At 36.6% G+C, this 22,682-nt stretch overlaps 1 protein-coding gene across 1 annotated transcript; it reads right to left on the bottom strand.

Moving 5' to 3' along the window:
* Positions 1 to 125: 125 nt before the first annotated feature.
* Positions 126 to 17,473, bottom strand: LOC5568152 (muscle-specific homeobox protein tinman). The gene is made up of 3 exons (XM_001657852.2): positions 17,295 to 17,473; positions 916 to 1,508; positions 126 to 856 (listed from the first exon to the last, which is right to left on the bottom strand). The coding sequence occupies exons 1-3, from the start codon at positions 17,471 to 17,473 to the stop codon at positions 360 to 362; spliced, it is 1,269 nt and encodes a 422-aa protein (XP_001657902.2). The 3' UTR covers positions 126 to 359.
* Between the last annotated feature and the right edge of the window lie 5,209 nt (positions 17,474 to 22,682).

The raw sequence follows: 22,682 nt of genomic DNA, 5'->3' as shown, positions 1-22,682 counted from the left end.
TGCCCCCTAATGCAAACAAACCGATCCAATTTCATACTCCATCAAATGAACAGCATATCCTGAATATGCATTTCACGCGTTTACCCCCGCTATCATATTTCCTTTCAATAAAGATTAACTAGACGTTAGGTTTTCATCTATGTTTATTGTCTTGACTATCTACATTTATCCTATAACTTAAAGCGGTTTATGTTGGTGACATTTTCCTTGTTCTTTGGTAATCAATTAAGGCTCGATTCAAACGGTTTTTGTCAATCTAATTGTGTATAGATGGCACTGCTTTAAAGGTATGCAACATGCTTGAATCTCACTTGTTACTTATTACAGTTTTGTACATATTTTAACACTTATCTCCACATCTACCAATAACCTTTCTGGTCATAGTACGGATTTGGAGCAGGTCCGTAGGGGTCATTACTGTACTGTATTCCATAAGCAGGGTATGGTGGTGGAGGAGGTGGTGGCGGAACTACTGCCCCAACCGAATTCATAGAACCAAATCCGTTCGAATACCCTGCTGCTGGGTCGTCGATAAATTCGGCCGACGCATTCTTGCAGTTGTCTGCCTCTTTGCTGGCGGCTTCCTTTGCAGCGGTAGCATTTTCAATTTGGATCCGTTTGGACTTGTAACGTCGATTTTGGAACCAAATTTTGACCTGCGTTGGAGTCAGTTTTAAAATTCCAGCGAGAGTTTCCCGCTCTGGTGCAGAAAGATAGCGTTGTTGGCGAAATCTTCGCTCCAGCTCTAGGACTTGACCTTGAGAAAACAAAATGCGTGGTTTCCGTTTCGCCCTGAGCTTTCCGTTTTTCCGAAGTTCACATCGAGAGGATGTAACCAATTGAGTGCTGCTTTCTTCTGAAAGACATTGAATCGTTTAATTTAAGCATGTTTATCAATCAATGATTAATACTCACTAGGCGTCATTTTTTCATCACTCGTACTCATCTGACATAGACTATCGAGCTCCTGGACGTGTTCAGAGGTTACACAACTAGTATTGCTTTGTGGGGTACGATAGCTTGAGTCATCCTTCATCTTAAGCACTAATGTCTGGGGACTACTTTGCGTAACATCGTTCAGTGGAGATTCGGTATTGGCCGAATTGGAATCTATTTCAAGCCCACTCACAGCTGCTGGATTGGTAGATCGGACATCTTCAATCTGAAAACTGCAATCTTTCGAGTCGACAACAACTCCTAATGACAGTTCAAGATCTGAATGGCTACTTCCGGAGCTGATGCCTCCAGAAGTGCCATTAATCATTGGAGACGCATGATGATGGTAGGAACTGTAGGATGGTAACGAATGATGATGATAATGCGGTGCTGGAACTGTCGAGTTGTTGTAGTCGTAGCAGGTGTTAGGCGATGAACTGTAGTTGCTGTAATCGTGGTGATGATGAGACGCAGGAATGTATCCATGTGGTATCATCTGATATGGATCGTTGTGAGGTGGATACCCAGAATCATAGCTCGGGTAGGATACACTCAAATGGGACGCCGATGAGCTGAAATGAAAATAAACAGTAGCAAATTAATATTAGTTTCGGTTTATTTGGAACATAAAAAACTGAGAGATTATAGTAATATTTTATGACAATTGCTAATTTTCTGAAAGAATCCAGGAATGTACCGTTTTGACTCATATTCCGAATACTTAAGGTCAGCAGTGATTTCAAATGGCAGACAATTAATCGTTCAATAAAAAAATATAAAATGTCCATAAAAAATGCAAAATTTGCCAGTTAAAAATCAAGGGTAAAATCAACAGAAAAGTTAAAAATTTACATAATAAAATAAAGAAGTGCATAGAAAAAACAAAATTTTCCATGAATAAAAAAATTTTGAGCAATAAATAGTTTCAAAAGTGCAGTAGAATCGACAATAATCTCACTAAAAAATATCGAATTTTACATTTAAAAACCTCAAAATGTCCCTATTTTCTTCACAAAAAGCAAGAAATAATTATAAATTTTCCACAAAAAAAAGCGAAAATTTGCAATAAATAAATAATAATTCGTCGCCCACAATAAATCAAAAATTTCCATTAAAAAAATCAAAAAAAGCAATAGCAGTAAATGCAAAGTTGCAATAAACAAACCCAACAGAGCAATTCAAAATGACAATCAATAGGTACATGAAAATGTTGTAGAAAATTCCAATATTTAGGGTAGGTGTACCAGTTATGGACATAGTTGTTCCCTATTTCGCCATACGAGATTAAATGAATGTTTTCACATTTTGAAAGATTTTGTGTGTTGTAGTCTTTAGATTAAAGATGTATCTTGATGTGAAAACATTCAAAAAGATGTAAAATGTGAAAGTTATCAAAATTTCACGTATGGCCAAATAGGGAACCACTATGGCCATAACTGGTACACTTTCTCTAAGTAAAACTTTCCATAAAAATAACTTTATTTTCTAATAGTGAGTAATAATGTGTGTAATGGATTTCATAAATTTTCATGCATGCTGTAACGCTACTTTTGTACCTCATCACCGACTTCATGCAACTACGTCAGTGGTCTAACAACACTTAGCGCGCTCGGCAAAGTTACATCATGCCGCATAAAGTGTTACCACAAATGATGCTTAGTTTGTAAACACCAGTTCCCTGGCTGGTGGGGCATGAGAGCATAAGCCAGTGCTGGGAATGGTAATAGTAGTAGGCTTGAATTTCGAGAAAGTCACGTGGCTCTCTGACTACAGTAGTTCAAAAACGTTGAATCCATGGGGTAAGACACTCATTGATATTGGTATTAATATCCGTTAATACGGATTAATATATATTATTTTTATGATATCATCGAGTTACCTACGGTTTTTCTAAATACATCTGACAGAAGTATCTTGAATTTAAGTCAGTGGTGGGGGTTTATAAACAAGAGGCTAGAGATCGTGGATTGTATGTTTTGCCTATCTGACATACCATAGGAAACAAATTGCAATGGAATCGAGTTGCGGAATGGCCTGGAAATCGTAGAAAGATGTGGGGCATTGATCGTACAAGGTGCCAATCTCCTTCTAGCCAGACTACCAGATGGATGTTGGCATCAAACAGTGTGGTCTATGTTGCATCGGACGGATTTCTCATATATTTTGCTCAGACGATCTTGAGCTTGAGCTTGAGCTTGATTGGCCGCCCGTGGATGCACTCCAGTATCGCCAGATCAGCTGCACTTACACAAGGAACCAACCGAATGACTGCTTGGGACTAACAGGCATCCTCAGTGTATAAGTGCTGGTGAACTTCTATTTTTAGGCAACAATGGCACCTGCCACGTCAGAATGCAGACCATTGATTGTCATTTTGAATTGCTCAGTTAGGTTTGTTTATTGCAACTTTGCATTTACTGCTATTGCTCTTTTTGATTTTTTGAATGGAAATTTTTGATTGGGCGACGAATTATTATTTATTTATTGCAAATATTGGCTTATTTTGTGGAAAATTTATAATTAGGGTAGATGTACCAATAGTGGAGGTACTAAGCGCGATTGAACTTCATTTAACCACCTTAATTCAAGAAGCGCAATTAATGCACATGTTGATGTTGGAACGGGAAGTAACGACCATTGACTTAATGAGAAAAATGATTTCATCGCAGTAATCCACGGCATGTCAGTGAAAAATAATACCTCCACTATTGGTACGCTGTTCCTTTAGTTGCCGTATTTTTTTAATTTGTGTTCCAATAGTTGTGGTATCCGTTGTTTTCTTATGGGATCCTCCACTATAGGAACACTTTACCGCAACTATTGGTACAAGCAAGAACAGTTTTAGCAAATTTAGTGATTTTTCATCAGTTTTCAAGCAATTTGGACGCTCTTTTCAACTATTCCGTGTATAAACAAGCCAACACGTCGATTGGCAGTGTCGGTTCTGTGGCTAATGGAATAAAATCAGTGAAAACGGCACTACCGCAACTATAGGAACACCCACAACTAAGGGAACACTTACCCTATTTCTTGCTTTTTGTGAAGAAAATAGGGACATTTTGAGGTTTTCAAATGTAAAATTAAATGTCGATTCTACTGCACTTTTGAAACTACAGTGGGATTCCGTTTTTGGCATGCTCCGTTTTTGGCATGCTCCGATTTTGGCACCCCCCGATTTTGGCAACAAAATGGATCCGTTTTTGGCGAATTTGCGTTTTTGGCAAATTAAAATTTGTAAATTTTTGTAAATATTATCATGTCTGTTGCTTTAGTCACTTGAATAGCATGTCAACTCCACACCGATTACATTCCATTCTCCTTTTTCGTCGATGTTTCCCCAAATCTCACCAACTACTAAGGACTCGCGTACGCGCTTATTTACTTCAGAATGGTCATTGGTCATACATAGGCAACGTTTCATGACACCAATAATCTCCACCAGTATCTCAACTTAAGACCAATCTTTTTTCATAGGCATTCATATTGAGTGACCAGCCCACTTGAGTCTGCCAGTAGGTGATACAATAAAAAAACACTGATCTTCAAATTTGGAACAGCTTGTTCGAACAAAGCACCAGGAACCGACATAAGAGCAACGAAAAATCTATGACTTACACAGAGTTACAATCATAAATTTTGTCTCGCTGTCTTTATTATTATGGATTTATATACATTGCGTATGTAAAAATACACCGCAATAATAGATACAAATATGTTCAGCAAAATGTCGTGTATCATAACTTTTTTTTAAATTTCAATTAATAACATGACAAATGCGAATACAGTCCAAATTACAATTTATTTTCAATAATACCATTGAAGCTGCGATAAATACGACTGAGAGTGTTTTTACTTTTTTTCTGTGGTATTGGTGATCAATATACACTTTCTACGTCAACTATTTAAAGCTACGTTCTCTCTTTTTTATAGACTCTATAAGGCGTAAGATTTGTTAAAAGACGATCCAGAATTCTGTACAAGATTGTTAATCAAGGATACGGGTCTCAACATCATCAATATGTTCCTTACGAGCTGCGTCTATGAGTTTCCTAACTGTAACCTGGAGAACCCTTTAGGGATTCTTCGTTCTTGTGGGACTTTTCAGAAATTTTAACGAATTCATGAGGATATCTGCAGATTCCAAGTGGACACTGAGAGCTTCTTGAGGGATCTTTAGAGTGTATAACTGGTTATGGAGTATTATGTCGAAAAGCTGGTGATTCCTAATAAACTCTAGGGCGTCCTGTAAATTTTAAGCGGGATAATGTGAATTTATTTAATATTCCCGGCAAAAGCTTGAGGATGGTACACAAATTATGTCACGCTAAATTTCAACTTTTTCGAAGCCCCCCCCCCCTTTAACACGTTGTTTGTATGAGTCCTCCGAAATTTTTGTAAGGCTTGTCACGTTTGGCTTGACTCCCTCCCTCCCCCTCGGAGCGTGACGTAATTTGTGCATGACCCCTTAGATCCTGAGAACTCTATGCGAGATCCTACGGATGCTTGGCATGATGCTTGGCAAGATGCTTGGCAAGATGCTTCAGAGCTCAAGCGTTTTTTCTGTAAATTTCTTATGAGAACCTGAAGATTCCTATAAGGTTCTTGAGGTTTCATAACAGGATCCTGTAAATTGGTTTTTAAGGCCCTTTCATGCAAAAATTATGCATAAAACTTCTAAAATTGTTGACGTTGAGGCGTAAAAACGCGACCAGAAAATCGTTGCCAGATTTAATATTACGGAGCTATAGATTCATAGCATAGTATAACCCTTCGGGAAAATGCTTCGAAGTGAAACTTTTCGAAGTCTCAACGCCTTATGATTCCATAAAAATGATGTATTAACATTGTAATGATACTTTCAAAACAAATAGTTGAAAAAAAAAATTTGAAATATGGGTTCCGATTTTGGCACGGTTCCGTTTTTGGCAACTGAAAATTTCAACTTTGTTGCCAAAAACGGAATCCCACTGTATTAATTGCTCAAAATTGTTTTTATTCATGGAAAATTTTGTTTTTTTATGCACTTCTTTATTTTATTATGTAAATTTTTAACTTTTCTGTTGATTTTACCCTTGTTTCTTTACTGGCAAATTTTGCATTTTTAGGGACATTTTATATTTTTTTATGGGACGTTAATATTTAAGCCATTTCAAATGCATCTGGTTGACATAAATTGTCTAATATTTGTGTACATTTTAATTTCTTCGCAAAGTCTAACTGTCAGCTGTTAGGTGTACCGATAATAATGTTGATTTAATTAGTTCCAGTATTGTTTTTACGTAAAAATATGGAACAACATTTTGATTCAAATGCCGAACACTGTGTTCATTCTGTCTCATATTCCGAACACTTTGATTCAAATTCCGAACAGCACGAATAAATCATATTCAAATGAATAATTTTGCAAATATTTTTTTCTAAGCTTGTTTTACTGGTCTCAAACTAGAGAATCATCACTATTCCCGCGATATAAATTATATTCGAGACGTTAAAATTGAATTGAAATTTACTGTCATTTCCTTGTTATTTGGTGACATATTTCAGCGAAACATTTCAACCAAACCGCCATACAAAAACCGAGTGTTCGGAATATGAGTCTGTTCGGAATTTAAGACAAAACGGTACCTCTACCTTCTCCGGTTGGAGAAGATTGACAAGCTTTGCCAAAGATACAGAGCAACTCTCGTGAAAATAAAATTTTACGAAAACTTCAAACCACTAGACGAAAGTTTGTTCAGAAAAATAGTGGCCTATACAGGTCCGTGCAACAGTTTGGGTTCACCCCCTTAAAAACGTACAAAAGTGTTCTGTCCATATATCTGTGATTACACGACCAATTGTAACTGTCTATGATGCATTTAAAAGGCAAAGACTTATTCTTACTTTGTATGTACTTTTCCGAAAACATTTTTTGAATTTTATATACTGCCCATGAAAGCATAACTGTCCCATATTGATTTTCGAATCAACACCTTTTTTCATCACAACATTCATGTTTTAATATTCAATTCGCTACGCATATGAAAATTAATACACTTTGTTTGAAAATGTTTTGGAAAAATATGAAGTTGGTGCAGTCCCATATTGAAAAATAAAGGCATAACAGTCTCTATATGAACTTTGAACTCCGATAACAACTGCAAAACTGGAATTATGTTCAACTTTATATTTTTTACTGATCAATATTATCAAAATGAATATTCTGAGGGGTGGAGTTAAATTAATTTTGCATTCAAAAATTTACCAAAAAATTATAAACATTTGTATGAAAATGAAAACTTCAAACTATGAGCGCTGTTTTCTCAATGCCTACTAATTCCATATGGGACAGTTATGCCTTTATGGGCAGTATACTCAATTTTTAATTAAAGCAATGACTTTTTTGAAAAAAAAACACACTGGAAAAACATGGCTAATTTTCTCAGCATTGGATCGACCGAAATTTCAAATCAATGTGTCATTAGAATCATAATCTTATATTCTTTGAAGAGCACTCACGAATTTTTGCGGAAAAATCTGAAAAATATTAAAAACAATGAAACAGTCGTTCAAGTCATCATGCAAAAGTCTGACCTTATCTGCGTTTTTCTATTATTACTCTCTTTGTTGTCCTTCAGGCATACGACAAACGCAACCAGCCCAACGTATCCTGCCATAGCTTATACGCATGGCAAATAGAAAATATATTTCGTTTGAACTATGATTCAAACTATGATTCATTCGTTGTTTTCTGCAACGGAACAGTTTCATTGCATGAATGTTACCAAATTCGTAAAAAAATGGGATCTTCAATATTTAATATATTGTGCCAAGCCTTTGAATTTGTTTTTTTTTAATTTCTTTTTGAGAACGACCATTGAAAGACCTTCGTAAAAACAAAAAGAAATTTTAAACAAATATCAATGCTTATCTATGAATTGTAAGATGTGTATTTCACGAAAATTTGATAAAGTTTCTTAATCGAAAGATTGTGTCAAGTACAATTATTTCGTATTGTTTACTAGCGTAGTATGTATACTAGAGTGATGCAAATTTCGAAAGTTTTGCTCCCCTATGCTTAAACGATTTAAATTATGGTAAAAAGAATCCTCCCAAATTTTGAAATGATTTGGAGGAAATTTGACTCTGCACATGCCATTTGAAGTTTATATGGAGATTACTATGGAAAACGCGAACCTTTTGTGTTCAGCCCTCTATCTCTTCGTCATAATATTTTATGGAAAAGTGAACACACTTTTCTCATGTGAAATTCTTCTAGCTACAACTTTGCCGAAGACCACATTTTGATTGAACATCAGGAAAAACTGTTATCCATCATCATAAAGTGGGTTTGCCTTCAGTAAGCTTCACCAACTATTCGGCAGGCAACAGTGGTGCTCCTGGCGGGAAGAATAGATCAAAGTATTCCAGGCTACTATGTTTTACAGCAAAAAAGCAGTGTTGCTCTGAAAGTAATTGAATGATCATCTAAGAAGGGTTAGGCTTTGTCATTAATAATAACAAATTATCCATACGTCCCAACAAAATGTGGTCTTTGGCAAAGTTGTAGCTGGGAAGATTTTACATGGCGAGAGTGTGTTCGCTTTTTCATATATTATTATGACGAGCAGACAGAGGGCTGAACACAAAAGGTTTGGCTTTTCCATAGTAATTTCCATATAAAGTTCAAATGGTGTGTGCACAACCAAATTTTTTCCAAATCACTTAAAATTTTGGGAGAATGATCTTCATCATCATTCACCGTTTAAGCATAGGGGAGCAAAAACTTCAAAATTTGCATCAGTCTAATGTATACATATAACGTAACACTCATGAACTAGCTTAATATGTACATAATCTTGTTTTACAAAATGAATATAAACAAACAAAAACAAAAATCTGTATAGGTAGTATCTAGACTCCCGCAACGTCATCAGAAGCCATTTTTTTAGAATTGTTCGCAGCACTCCGTAACTTTCTTCAATTCGTGGTCACAAAGATCAAAGACCTATTTTTGATACCTTCTTTGGTGGCATCCACAAATTACGTAACGCTCTAGGGGGAGGGGGGAGTAGACTCAAACGTTATGGCTCATTCCAAAATTTTAAATTTTAATACAAAAAGCGTCAAGGATTTTAAATTTTAGCGTTACGTAATACATGGATGCTGCCTTACGATCCCTCTTTTTACGCTTCAAACATTCCAACTTACGTTCCCTTGTTTTACCCTGCAGATTTCAACTTACGATCCATTAGTCAACATATAAAATTCAATAAAACGACATGGAAAACGTAAAATTGAAATTTAAAAGCACGAATTGAATCGTTTCAAATTGGAACTTCGGTTAGTAAACTGTTTTGAGTGTAGCGGACTTTGGGGCAAGTGTGCCATAGGGGCATGTGTGCCACCCCTGCTTTTTTTAAAAACTACAATATAAATTTTCTCTTTTAGCTAAACAATATGTTCCCTTATAGTTCACAATACAATGATAAAAACATAATGAAAATTTCTCTATTTTTCACGTATTTACATCGACTTGTGCAAAGACAACCAAATTTGAGTGGATTTTTATAAGATTTCGTTGTTGCTAAATAGCATGGTGAAAGGTAAATTATTAACAGATTTTTCTAACGTACTGTACATCGTAGAACTATTCAAATGTATAAATTATTGTGGCATTTGAATGAAAAAAGTATTTTTTTTTACATGCGATATCCAGTTTGATTGAAATGTATACTTATTGGGGCAAGTGTGCCACCTATTTGGTAAACAAAAAATGTTGGAGTGAAAATTATAAAAACGTAAACATCATCAAAAAAATAAACCAAAATGAGGCACCAGTAGTAGTTTCTGAAGTATAGTAGGGAAATAACTGACATTTTTGCCCCCAAAGTGATTTTTTCTCAAAATATTCAATAATAACATGTTTTTCGGCTTATTAAGTACCGTTTTTCATATCTACATCAATATTTTACCGTTATTTAGTGCTGATCTAGTTTAATATTATACATATTCGCCGTAATATAAGGGTAATACATATATTGTATTAAATGGAGACAAAAATAACCATTTCAGTTATTCGAATTGAGTACAACGGAGTTACGCATATTTTGAACCTTGTTATAAAGCATCCCCTTATTACGGTAAACTTAATTTTTTTTTTAAATTATCGATAAACGTCTGCTTTGTAAGTAATATTAATAGGAAAAAAAGAAAATTTCATTACCAGTTGAATTACATGCGGTGTTCATTCGGTGGCCGTCTTGCCCCATATGAGTGGCACACTTGCCTCATAGTGTCGAAAAATAGGTTATTTTGGATGATATTTAAAAAGCTCCAAAACTAATACTTTTTGAAATTATTCTATTTTTAAATGGCACAGTGGTTCTGAAAAGATGTGAAACTAACATAATGAGGTTAAATTGGTGGGTTTTATAAGCTTAAGGCAAGGTTAGAGAACAATTTGCTTAAGGTGGCACACTAGCCCCAAATTCCGCTAATGTAAAAGGATTGCATAAAAATTAAAAATTGTATAGGTTTCTGAAAACCATATTATGGATCAATTTTCATATTATGTATCAAATTGTGACATATTACGGATCAGTGCGCAAAATCAAGAGATTTTCAACTCAATGCATCTGTATTGCATGATTTTGGCGAAAGTGAACAATGTGTCACATATTGCTGTGAAAAATAGCAGTGTTAGAGCTGGAAACAAGAGTAAAATGCCCTTTTTTGTGATACTGCATTGTAGTAACTGAGACATGAACTGTTTTCGCTTCACACCACGTTTTCCACCCATTTTAGTCTACTAAAAAACGAAATTTAAAAACCTTGATGTTTCAATAGTTTTATCTTTAGTGCTAATGTCTGAAAATGTCGAATCTAATGCTTAAAATGGCAGAGTGTGTTTCCGCCATGTTGTTTATGATAATATGTTTCGACTGGACAATTTGTTAGCTTATTTTGGGAGTTTCGGCTTGCAGTCTTTCAAAATTGCGTTGATTAATTACTTATCATCGCCGACGTTTCGGTCCGGCTTTTGGACCATCTTCAGGGACTGAAATTTTATTGGCACAAAACAGTATTAAAATGTTACAAACATACAAAAAATAACATTTGGACACAACTCACTCGATACGGAAATCAACAAGTTAAAAATATTTTGTTAATATAAAAAATGTTGGGTTGAAAAGGGTCACACTGTCTGGTACACCTTGGGGCCATCCGTTTTGGTAAGTTTGGGAAAATATCTGACTGGTGCTAAACACACGACCTACTCGTGGATTATTTCCTCTATTGACTAGCAATTACATGGTCCCATGTGAAGTAGTGTTAGTTGGTGAGGTTCGTATAGTGTTTCTTGCGTCTGTGTGTTGAATAACGGATCTGTCTGGACGCTTGTTTCCTCTCTGGAGATTGCCTATCGTTGTGAGTAGGTAGTTTTAGGTGGCACTCATGCCTTCAGTATCGCTACGCGGAAAAATCAGTTAACCTAATTTTTGAGTTGACTTGACCCAAAATTAAGTATATCGATTATTCTCTCAACCTAAAATCTCTCGGTATTCTCTCTCTTCCCCACCAATGTTGTCAAAAACAGAGAGAGCTGCACCTACTCAATGGGGATAGTTTGGCCCAATAAGCCAAATTTGGGTAAAATGCATTATTTTCAAGCTTGGGTTGAATGAACTTAATTTTGTGTTGAATCAAACCAAATTTAAGTAAATTTTTCTTATGGCTTTAAAGGCAAAGTACCTAATGGAGGCCTTGGAAATTTAGCCAAATTTGGGTTATTGGGCTCAACTACGGTTTTGCGTTGAAACAACTCAGATTTGAATAGATCCGCGTTGCCGTGTACGATGGTTCACTGTCATCGGAGTAGTGAATATGTGGCACACCTCCAAAACTGGCAAAGCCTGTGTTTTGAAACAGCAGTCGAGTATTTTTGGGTTGTCTACGTCGAATCTGTGTTGTTGTGTTATACAGTGTTCCATCAATGCAGTCTTTTGGGATAGCTGCTGTATCTCGGGATGGCTGTATGTATTGCCGGCTGATAGCTGCCTCTCAAGAGAGTTTATCAGCGTTTGATGACCATACATCCTTATGCGTAGCTGGTTCTTGGTCATGCCAATGTAGCAACCGGGGCAATCTCTGCATACTATTTTGTAGACGACATTGCTCTTCTGCATATGTGGTATTGGGTCTTTCGCTGTTTTGTACAGTTGTTTGACAGTATTGCTGTTGTTGCATGCTATACCTACCGTGGGAATGTATTATTTTATTGATCTTTTGCGTTAAGCAAGGAATGTGTACCACAGATCGGTAGGCATTCGGCTCAGCTGTTGCATCTGGTGGTCTTCGTTGGTGTAGCATTCTGTTTATCAGCTGCCGTGGATAGTCGTTACCCAGTAGTTGATCACGGATGAGTTGGTTCTTCTCCTCCGTTGTCCGGATAGTGCATAGAGTGCGAACTCTATCAATGAAGTTTGTTATTACCCCAAGCTTTTGATCGATTGGATGGAACGAGAAGAAATTCAGTATTCTGCCAGACGATATGGGCTTAGAATACCAGTATGTTTTCACCTTTCCTTCATTTGTTTGGATCAGCAGCATATCGAGGTACGGTAACTTCCCATCTTCTTCAGTCTCGCATGTGAATTTGATATTCTCGTTTTGTAGGTTGAATGTTTCGAGCACTTCTTGGACCCGATCTTTGTGTATTAACAAAAACAGATCGTCTACATACTTCCTGATGTGGTGTGGTGGAATGTCGGTTGCGTTGATTGCCCTGCTTATGATGCTGTCCATAACAAAGTCAGCTAGCACTGGTGACAGTGGGCTACCCATTGCGGTTCCGGAACGTTGGTGGAAGAATTTTCCTCTAAAACAGAAGAAGCTAGCATCCATACAGAATGAAATTAACTCCAGGAATAAATCAAGGTTGATGTTAGTTTTCTCTGGCAGAAATCTACATTTTTTGGAAGTGATCCATAGCCGTGGTAAACAATCATCTCCTGGTCCATATTATGGATCACTAGTTAGAAGTGTTAATATTCGGTATTTAGAATCAACAATCAAGGAAAATGTTTTCCAAAGATGAATTTATACTACTTTGAAGCGAACGAGCATGTTTTATGCTATAACATTTGAATTTTACCACCTGTGGGAGCTTATGAATGCTGACGGCACTTCTTACAGAAAACGACCATACAATGATAGCTGTGTGGTACCAACTAAACATTTATCAAATACACCGTTATTTAGCGGTTGAATCAAAGACAAATTAAAGACCTCCATGTCCCTTGCAGTTGCTCAAGATTTAATGGCTCATAGGGTAATCTAGAATGCTGTGAAAAGTGTACTGCGATCTGTCAAACTTGGGTACCTTTTGCACTACCGAGGGACCAAATGCAGAAGTGGTAGAATGGAGAAAATGGTAGAAAATGGAGAAGTGGTACCCAATCTGAACGCCAAAGTGATCCGTCACTATGGGTGATCCGTAACTGTGTGGTCATGGTATTTTGGAATCCAAGATGGCGACTTCCGGTTTATAAAAATATTCTGGCATCTACTCTTCAGCCTCGTTTCAAAAATACCAATATTGTATGGGTTTCAAGTGATACTCATCATCGGGTTCTCGCATTTCAAAACGGCATCACACCAATATCAATATGGCTTTATCAAGATAATTGATGTAAAGCCAAATAAGTAAGCAAGTAGGCTGTGATGTCCCCAATGACAGATTCCTCCGGGAAATTCCGGTGGTCCCAAAAGTGACCACTGTAGTCAAATATCCACTTAAGGTCTACAATAGCCCTATTTAGCACGAGACATGAAAAATGAATCGTCGCAGTTGGTCTCAAATGTGACCACAATATTTAAATATACACATTGAGTCTACAGTTACTTTATTTACGACAAGGCATGAAGAAAGAGCCGTCGCATGATATGTTTTGGTGTAAAAACAGAAATGTCCCCAATGACAGGTTCCTCAGGGAAATTCCGGTGGTTCCAAAAGTAGCCACTGTAGTCAATTATCCATTTTAGGTCTACAATAGCCCTATTTAGCACGAGACATGAAAAATGAACCGTTGCACGATATGTATTGGAGTTCAATTTCAATTGTCCCTAATTACAGGTTCCCTCGGGGACATCCGGTGGTCCCGGAAGTAGTCACTGTAGTCAACTATCCATTTTGAGTCTACAGTTGCCCTATTTACGACAAGATATGAAGAATGAGCCGTCGCATGATATGCTTTGGTGTTAAAATCGAAATGTCCCCTATGCAAGGTTCCCCCGGGGTACTTGGCGGCGTCATGAGTGGCCAAATCTGTACAAGACTCATTTTCAATTTTTAATAGGGTATTTTATGATAAGCTAGGGAGAAAACAATATTGCGCGACATATTTTGAGTGAATAAATTGTTTGATCCCAATTCGGATCCACTACCGGCACCGATTCCGGGTAAATGGCCATATCTTGGTTGTTTCTGGACCGATCTTAATACTTGGCGCACCAATCGCTTCAGAATTTGATCTTCTATCTTCATGTATAGTAATATTTTGATGTTTTAGCTGAGACCTTTGCTAAAAACACGTCATAGTTTTACTGCATAAGACATGCTTCCGGAAATTCGGATTATCACCGGTATCCGGTGGTCATAGTTCATCTCCATGGATGCACCTCAAAACAAGATTAGTTGACCCGCCCATTACTTCTTAAAGAATTGAAATCGGTCAATCTTTGTCAAAGTTACAGCATTCCAAAGTTGGCCCAATTTTTGCCTGTCCCTGTGTGTTTGTTATTTTGACAACCCCCTGTATATCAAATATTCCATCATCTGCGATACTTTAAAAATGGGGAGGGTACAAAAAACGGGCGGAGGGCTCCCTGCAAATCTTATTACAACTCTTCATATTGTATTTAAAGTTCAAAACATTATATGGCACAAGAATTCCGCTGTCCTGAATATAAAATACTGTGTCGGTTTATTGATTAGATTAGATTTTTAAATGAAAAATGCAAAAAGTTCAAGTATATTTTAAAAATGACCTGGGCAGACACGAACATTCTGAAAACGCCATTATTTTTGTTTATTTTTAAACTTTCAAGCCCGGGGTGTCCGGTCTCTGTGCATTCAGATTGACCTTTTTTGTCGAACAGTGTAATCAGCCAGAACGCAGAAGTATATTTTGTTATGATTTCAATGGAATGCAGCTGAAACTGCTCCGTAGTTAGTTTTTAATGTCAAGGTATTGGTCATTTTCTGCATGTCACTCTCTCTTACCAGTAATCATATTTACGCGAAAAAAAGAAGCCCCGATCCCTAATTCGTATTACCCCGTTTAGGCGAATTATCACAAGTTACTCTACATCCACCTCATAGTGAAGTTATTATCGAATAAATTAATTAGAAATGCTTATTTGAAGTGATTTCATTGTGTTTTTGTGAAATTTAGATGTTTTGTCGTCCAATTTGGCAATTAATTCATGAAAAACTACACTGTTTCGGTTTATGCGTGTTTGAGTTGCTTCAGAGTGCTTTGCGAAGCCTCATGCAGTCCGATTCATTTTCACGCGCTCGGAGTGTTTTTTTTTCGGTGGCTTCGTTCTTTTGCCCAGTGCTATGCGAAGCCTCATGCAGTCCGATTCATTTTCGCGCGTTCGGAGTGTTTTTCGGTGGCTTCGTTCGTTTGCCCAGTGCTTTGCGAAGACCCAAGCAGTCCGATTTATTTTCGCGTGCTCGGAGTGTTTTTTTTTTCAATTAGCACTTTATTCGCGTGCCATCGGAGTTTTTTTATATTCCTGCTTATACGTGTTGACGCTGCGATTGTAACTGTTCAGTCGAGGATGGATTACCAATTGGTGAGCTCGTTTCTTGCTTGTAATAACACATTTGTATCATTACATGTATTTTTTTTTATGAATCTGTTGAACAAACTATGAATAGTTCGTCACTTTAAGTGTTGGCATAAGCGCTTATTCATGTTTTATAAAATTTCGAGATTCAAACCTTTGAATAGTTCGATGTTTAAGATGTCGACGCATTGACAGATAACTTTTTAAACAGAGGTTACATGAATCGCATCACTTACCAAGGTGAATACTGATCATGTACCTTTGAAGTCCTCCCACTAACAAAACTCCTTACCGTGGCAACCATGAAGATGCAGAGGTATACTCGGTCTTTAGTAACAATGAATGTCACACTAACATTCCTTCCCTTCCCCGATGACCGTAAGGACGTGGGCGGCGCCGTTATTGACATTACTAATTTCAGAGTCCTTGAAAATGTACATTGAAGATGGTATGCTACTCCCAAGCTACATCTGTTGGTTCGCTGTACAATTTCGATGATTCTTCTCAATCACGGAGTAGCAACTACGAATTGTACGGTCATCAATGCTCATGCTCATGCTCATGCTTGGTGTTTGAGTTGCTTCACTGTACTCTTGCCCTGTATGATTTTAAATTCACTTCACACGCACTCATTTCTAATCTCACATTCAAAAGTAAAATAGAATCAAATCAAGTGAAGTAAAAATCACAAGAAAAAGTTATATATTTTGTTATATGGAATTGCAGTTTGTTTAGATGCAAATTGAAAGCAGATCAAACTGCTGCCTCCATAAACAATTTCAATCTATTCAATTTTGCAGCATATCCAATTCCAACATAAACTGCACATTTATATTTTTTAGATTTTCAATTGACACCCAGTATATTGCCGTAAGGACGCCATTCACCGTTCATTGAATTATTTCAAAAAATCTGAACAAATGTTTGCAATAAAAGTTATCAGCATTATTGGAATAGGTACCAAAATGGATTGTATCAGAATGAAATTCATATGATTTTATATTAAAGGTTATCAATCAAAAATAATTTAAGGCTACTTAAGGCGGTAAACATGAGTTTAACAATGATTTTATTATGGTAGATCGAAAAATGCTTCTCAGCTGTCACGGTTCAATATGTTGTCGTACTATTGTACAAAGAATACAACCAGCTAATGAAAGTAAATTAATTTCAACTAGAGCTGTACATAGGGTCTCATATATCGAATGAGCGGTGAATGGCGCCTTAAACCTGTACCATTGGCATACATGTCATTCGGTACTATTATACTTTTTTTCACATTTCAACTTTTTTCTTACAAAACCAAATGTTGAATCTTGCGTCTAGTGCAAAAAGTTCTGAAAAATATCAAACAGCCGTTTGTTGACCGAATTTTACATGTTTAAATGCTGTTAAATGAGCGGCGAATGGCGTCCTTACGGTAGTTAACGTAAAAAAATACTGGAAAACCAATGAAAATGGATGGAAATCTAATGTTATTAAGCTCTTTAAATCTAATGCTATTAAACTCCCTAACGTACCTCTCCATGGAGCATCCTAAATATTCGGCCTCGGCTGCAGCGGCAGCAGCCGCCGCAGCATTTTGATCCACCAGATTCAGTATATCCTTTACTGAAAATGGTGTGTTATTGTTCGATTCACTTCCCGACGACACTTCGGAATGAGTTTGCACTACATCATAATATCCTTGTTGTAACATAGTTTCTTCACTTTTGTCTGGGTTGTAATCCTTTTCTGTATTATCGTGTAGCAAATTTTATCTTATCCAAGTAAGCACCAGCACTACTGTCCAACTCTTTTGGATTGATCGATCACTTCACAGCCTCCTTTGATGGATTTCGCACTTGTCCTCTCTCATACTTATGGTATCAAGTGTCGCTTAGCACCCCCTCACCGAAAACAAGGGTTAAAGCACTATGATTACACTTTCACTTTTGTCAAGTGCCCACTTGGAACATTTCCCCAATGGATGTAGATCACAATTGTACAAAAAAAAAACCTCCAACCGTTCCGACATCCAACCGACGAAAGCTCATCCGAATGACTGAGCAATGTGCTGGGAAAACCTCCCCCAACAATGATATTCCATAGCGCATCGAAGAAAACTCAGAGGGCTGACCCAGCGCGAAAGAGAGCCAACGACATCCCGGCAATTTGTCGCTATCTTCCAACCAACATCCAACCACTTGAACATCGACCAGTGGAAAATTGAGCAATTTCAGTTTTTACCCTGCTTTGCGTACGGTTTGATCCGACTCGATGCCTTTCCGACCAGTTGATTACAACAGAATTTTTTCAGAGTTTGTTACTCAGATAGCATATATTTTATTATAAAAAAAAATTGTGGCTGATAAGTAGTTGAAATAACAGAAATCCCTCTACATTAAACAAAATTCAGACAAAACATGGTGAAATTCAAACAAAAATATGACTATATGTTTTAAAATAATCAAAAATATAGCTTATGGTGTTTGTTTCCATAACCGAACCGAAACAAAATTTGCTATTTTCAAAACTGATCTTGTGTAAGCAATTGTTCTCAGATTCTTTATAACAAGTTGTTATATGATTATGTATTTAAATAAAATAAAAATTAACAGCCTTTGCCAATATGACTGATTTTGTATCAAGTGTGTTATAACTTCCTCAAACAATTCGGATGGCTTCTAACAAAAATGAAACAAAATTTATTATTTGTAACAAATTTTGACATAATGGTGATACAATTTTATTGCTATCCACTGGTCGGGTTCAGCGGGCAAGTGCACACCCGCCGCGCCGTTTCGTTCTACATACTCTCTGGCTTCTGGTGGCGCCCAGAAACAAATGCTCAGGCATAAGCCACTTGAAAATGGGAACGGATCAGGCAAATCTGCTATCCCTGCGAACAGCCGTCTGCTCTTCTAGGGCTGCCAGAACTAAATTTTCTGGTTACTGGTAACGTTTTGAAATATACCACATAGGGATGGTACACAAATTATGTCACGCTGAATTTCAACTTTTTTGACCACCTCCCCCCCCCCTTTGTCACGTTTTTTGTATGAGTCCTCCGAAATGTTTGTAAGGCTTGTCACGCTTGGCTTGACCCCCTCCCCCCCCTCGGAGCGTGACGTAATTTGTGCATGACCCCATAGAGTCTGTCATTAAACATTTATTCAGTTTACTAAAATCTTCTATCCGCATATACATCTGAAGAAACATATATGTTGCTGTGGAAAAGCTTAAAATTCTAAACTTTTAAAATCTCAATTTCTTTACACGTACTATCAACCAACTTTGGTAACTCTACCCAAATGCTCAAATATCAACAGCATCCCAGTAGTAAAAGCATCGTAATGGAAGCTAATAAAACGATTTCATCGATATTAGAGCAGTTATTTTTTTTTGCGGCTCCCATAACAGATATTTAGCTTTGCTGACAGGCGACAGTTTGACAGTGGTTGGTCGTGTGCTGCGCTGCCAATTGACTGGCAGCAGGAGAACTATCCACATTGACAGACAGCCGAAAAATAAACAAGTTTGAAACTGATATTTTGATCAGCTGTAATCTGCGGCCCGCTGTTTAGCATGTGGCCTAATCATAGGCAGCAGGATTCGGATAAGGTTTTTTTATTGTAGACATCACCACCAAAATTAGGCTACAACCTTAACTACTTTTTAATTGGTATTAACTTCTTTCACAATTCTACACGGAAGCAATAGCGTCGGTGAACCAAAGACAATCGATTGATACAAAATTCTAAGGCTTGGATAAATTTCTTTTAATTTATATTCAAATATTAAAAGTATCGCCCCCCCCCCCTCCGTTGATTTGACAACTTTTAATCTGAACACTTCAACTTTCGGGGGGTCAACGCTAATCCGCACATTGTTCAAATGGTTTAACTACAGAAAGAAAAAGTGACTCTTTGAGACTTTTGCGGATACTAAAAACGATGGTATAAAGTACAAGAAAAACTGCAATTGATTCGGCACCGTCAGTTTTTAACAGATATTAGCAATCCTTTTGGAATATCGGATGGCAATGTTTATTTGGCAGATGAGTTTATTGACATCATGGATGAACCGTTGAACGCAATTACTTTGAAACACGCAAGAACTACTACAATCCCGTTACATTTTCAGGTTCTTACAATCTTGAGATATCTTGATTCAGGTGATTATTTGCCTTATCACGTAACGCAAAATTTGCCATTTTAGGACTCCTCATAAAAGCTAACATTATGAAAGGCCCCCTCCCTCCCCTGCGGTGTTGCGTAATATTTGAATTACCTAAATAAATATGTTTATATTCTTCCTACATTATCTACTGGAAGATTTGTTGTTTACCCAACGACTGATGCTGAGCTAGCTCAAATTTAACAATAGTTATTAATGCAACAAATTTCAAAATGATGATTTCGAAAAAATCGATTTTTGCAACGAGTTGCATACAACATTTTTTGCTATTTCGAAAAATGCCGTTTCAACTGGATACACTCTAAGAGCAACTTTATCCGCAACCTTATCCAACTGAAACTTTTCAGAGCACTGCCACTACTTTCAAGGTGATACGTTCACAACACTTTGGGTAACTACTTTGCCGAACACTTCGAAGAAACACTTCCGCTGATCTTGGCTTCCCAGGATAAAGGAGACCAGTGGCTGGCTGTCGGACACTTTTATAGGCGCCCAGGTAGATTTTTGAACAATTGGATTTTGGTGTTACACCAATACTTCCTCGAAGATGGAGGTCATCGGGATACTGAATTCTGAGCGGTGGAGCTCAATATCTGAGTGGTTCTACTTTCGTAGGCCCTATCGGTATTCTACTACCGTCGATGGGGGTGACAATGGGTCTAGGGGGTGAGATTGGGTCAAAACGGAAAAATATGTTTTGTGAAATATTTCAGCTAATAACGCTGATATTACTAAAATTAATAATTCATATGTTAGGGAACATATTATTCCACATAATTCATAACAATATGCATTTTTAGTAATAGTAGTTTTTGTTTACTACATCAATAGACTTGCGTGTTGAAACTAGATAAAATTTACAACATTAAATTTCTCCTGTACAAAGTATAACGCATGTACTCCAGCCTCTATCGTTGTATTAGTAGAATGTTGAAAGTCTTTTCATTACACATCACAGGTATTTTCCGGAATCTGTTTGATTTTCCCACAAAAAAATCATTTTTTTCGGTACGATGTCTAAAACATTGAAAATGGGGGTGAGATTGGGTCAAGCAAGAACGATAGTGAATGAAATTCCACGCATTTTGACAACTTCTCAAACCAGCAACTGTGTTTCGTGCGCAGCAACATCGTAAATTTTTATCAAAAAATTGTTTTTTTTTTCTAAATTTGATTATTTATCAGTGTTTTCATATTATAGAAACATCTCACGGAAGTACACATGAGTTGGATCGCTGAAATACTGGGATTATGACGTCAACTTCTGCCTGAAATTTATTAATCGTGGAATGTCGCACCGAAATTTAACTATTTGCGAAGGTTTAAAATAATCACTGTTTCAGTACACCTTTAGGGAAACTGAATGGGCTTTATAGAAATGGGGATGAGACTTTGAAGACAATTTGAGGGAAACACCAAGAAAATTTATGTAAACTTGACGATAAATGTTGGGTTTACATATTTTTTCTCAAAGCTCTTCAATTTTCAGTATAATCTTTCTTTTAAGTGGGTTTATCATACTTGTGAAACATCTTAGATATCTTTTTGTCTTGTTTGCATCGTTTTTTATCAATATTTTTCAGTTGTGAATGGTTTTGAAATCATATTCTCAAAAACAAGTTATTTCAATAACAGTGACCCAATGTCACCCCCTCTATGGGGTGAGATTGGGTCATTTTTCATTCACTTGTGGTGCCGCTGTGAATAAATATTTGTCTTTAATTTTTTGAACAGTTGTTAATGTACCATTAAAGTACATACACACCAAATTTGAAGTTTATTGGAGTTAAATTGCGATAGTTATTCAAAAAATAAATCGCACATATCCCTTTTTGACCCATTGTCTCCCCCAACGACGGTATATTCCGGAAGACGGATTTCACGCCAACTCGACACACGATTGGCAGCACCCCTTGAGAATTCAATGAAATTTTCTGGATGTCATAAGTATGTGAAACCAAGATACTTTGCATATTTGGTTTTTATCTAGATTAACATTTGGAAAGGGTCAAAGTTTTTTTTTTACTTTTTTTATAAACCCGTATAACTCGAAAACGGTAAGACCTACAAAAAGTGTTGTATGGGGAACTGTCGTGAAATTTCCTGAAGTTTTAGAAAAAAAAAAATGCAAAAATAAAAAAATATTTTCCGCACTGAAATGATTTAAAACTTTAGAGTCGATTAAAAAACAGCCATTTCAGATTTTGATCACCCTTAAGCAGAAAGTTTTGTAATTAAATTTACTAAAAGTCGTCCATACATTGCAATTTGGGCATATTTTAGGGAAAAAAAGCTTGAATTTTTTATGTACAAAATGATTTTTTTATTTAATTTTTATTTCGCTTTAAATAATCAAGTTTGATCATACTTTCAAGTGATAAATGAGTTTTAATTACAAAATAGATTATATTTGTGTAATTGGGAGTAGTTAAAAGAAATAAAACGGAATTATACAGAGTTTTTTTAAGTAAATACAATTGGTATCGCACAAAACCGCTTATGAGAAAATCAACTCCGTCTAACAATCCGATGGGTTTTTTATGGTTGGAAAGATATCACAATAATATTTCATTTCTTATTTGGTCAAAGCCAATCTTAACAGGTGTCTGGAAAGGGTGAATATTATGCTTATGAAAAAAGTCGTGGTTTGTTTTTATCATGCATTATTATTTTTATTATTGCTGTATATCCTAAAACGTAGTATCTGCACATATACACTCCCGTGCATA

Source organism: Aedes aegypti, chromosome 1 (assembly GCF_002204515.2).
Source record: "Aedes aegypti strain LVP_AGWG chromosome 1, AaegL5.0 Primary Assembly, whole genome shotgun sequence".
NCBI classification, from domain to species: Eukaryota; Metazoa; Arthropoda; class Insecta; order Diptera; family Culicidae; genus Aedes; species Aedes aegypti.
The sequence above is the reverse complement of the archived record's forward strand: the minus strand, read 5'-3'. Positions and strand labels throughout refer to the sequence as shown.

Excerpts from the sequence above, each read along its gene's own strand:
- LOC5568152 (XM_001657852.2), bottom strand. The coding sequence starts at position 17,473 with ATGTTACAACAAGGATATTATGATGTAGTGCAAACTCATTCCGAAGTG. Across the intron at positions 1,509-17,294 it reads TTAGGATGCTCCATGGAGAG|CTCATCGGCGTCCCATTTGA; the intron begins GTACGTTAGGGA and ends TTTTCATTTCAG. Across the intron at positions 857-915 it reads TGATGAAAAAATGACGCCTA|AAGAAAGCAGCACTCAATTG; the intron begins GTGAGTATTAAT and ends AATGTCTTTCAG.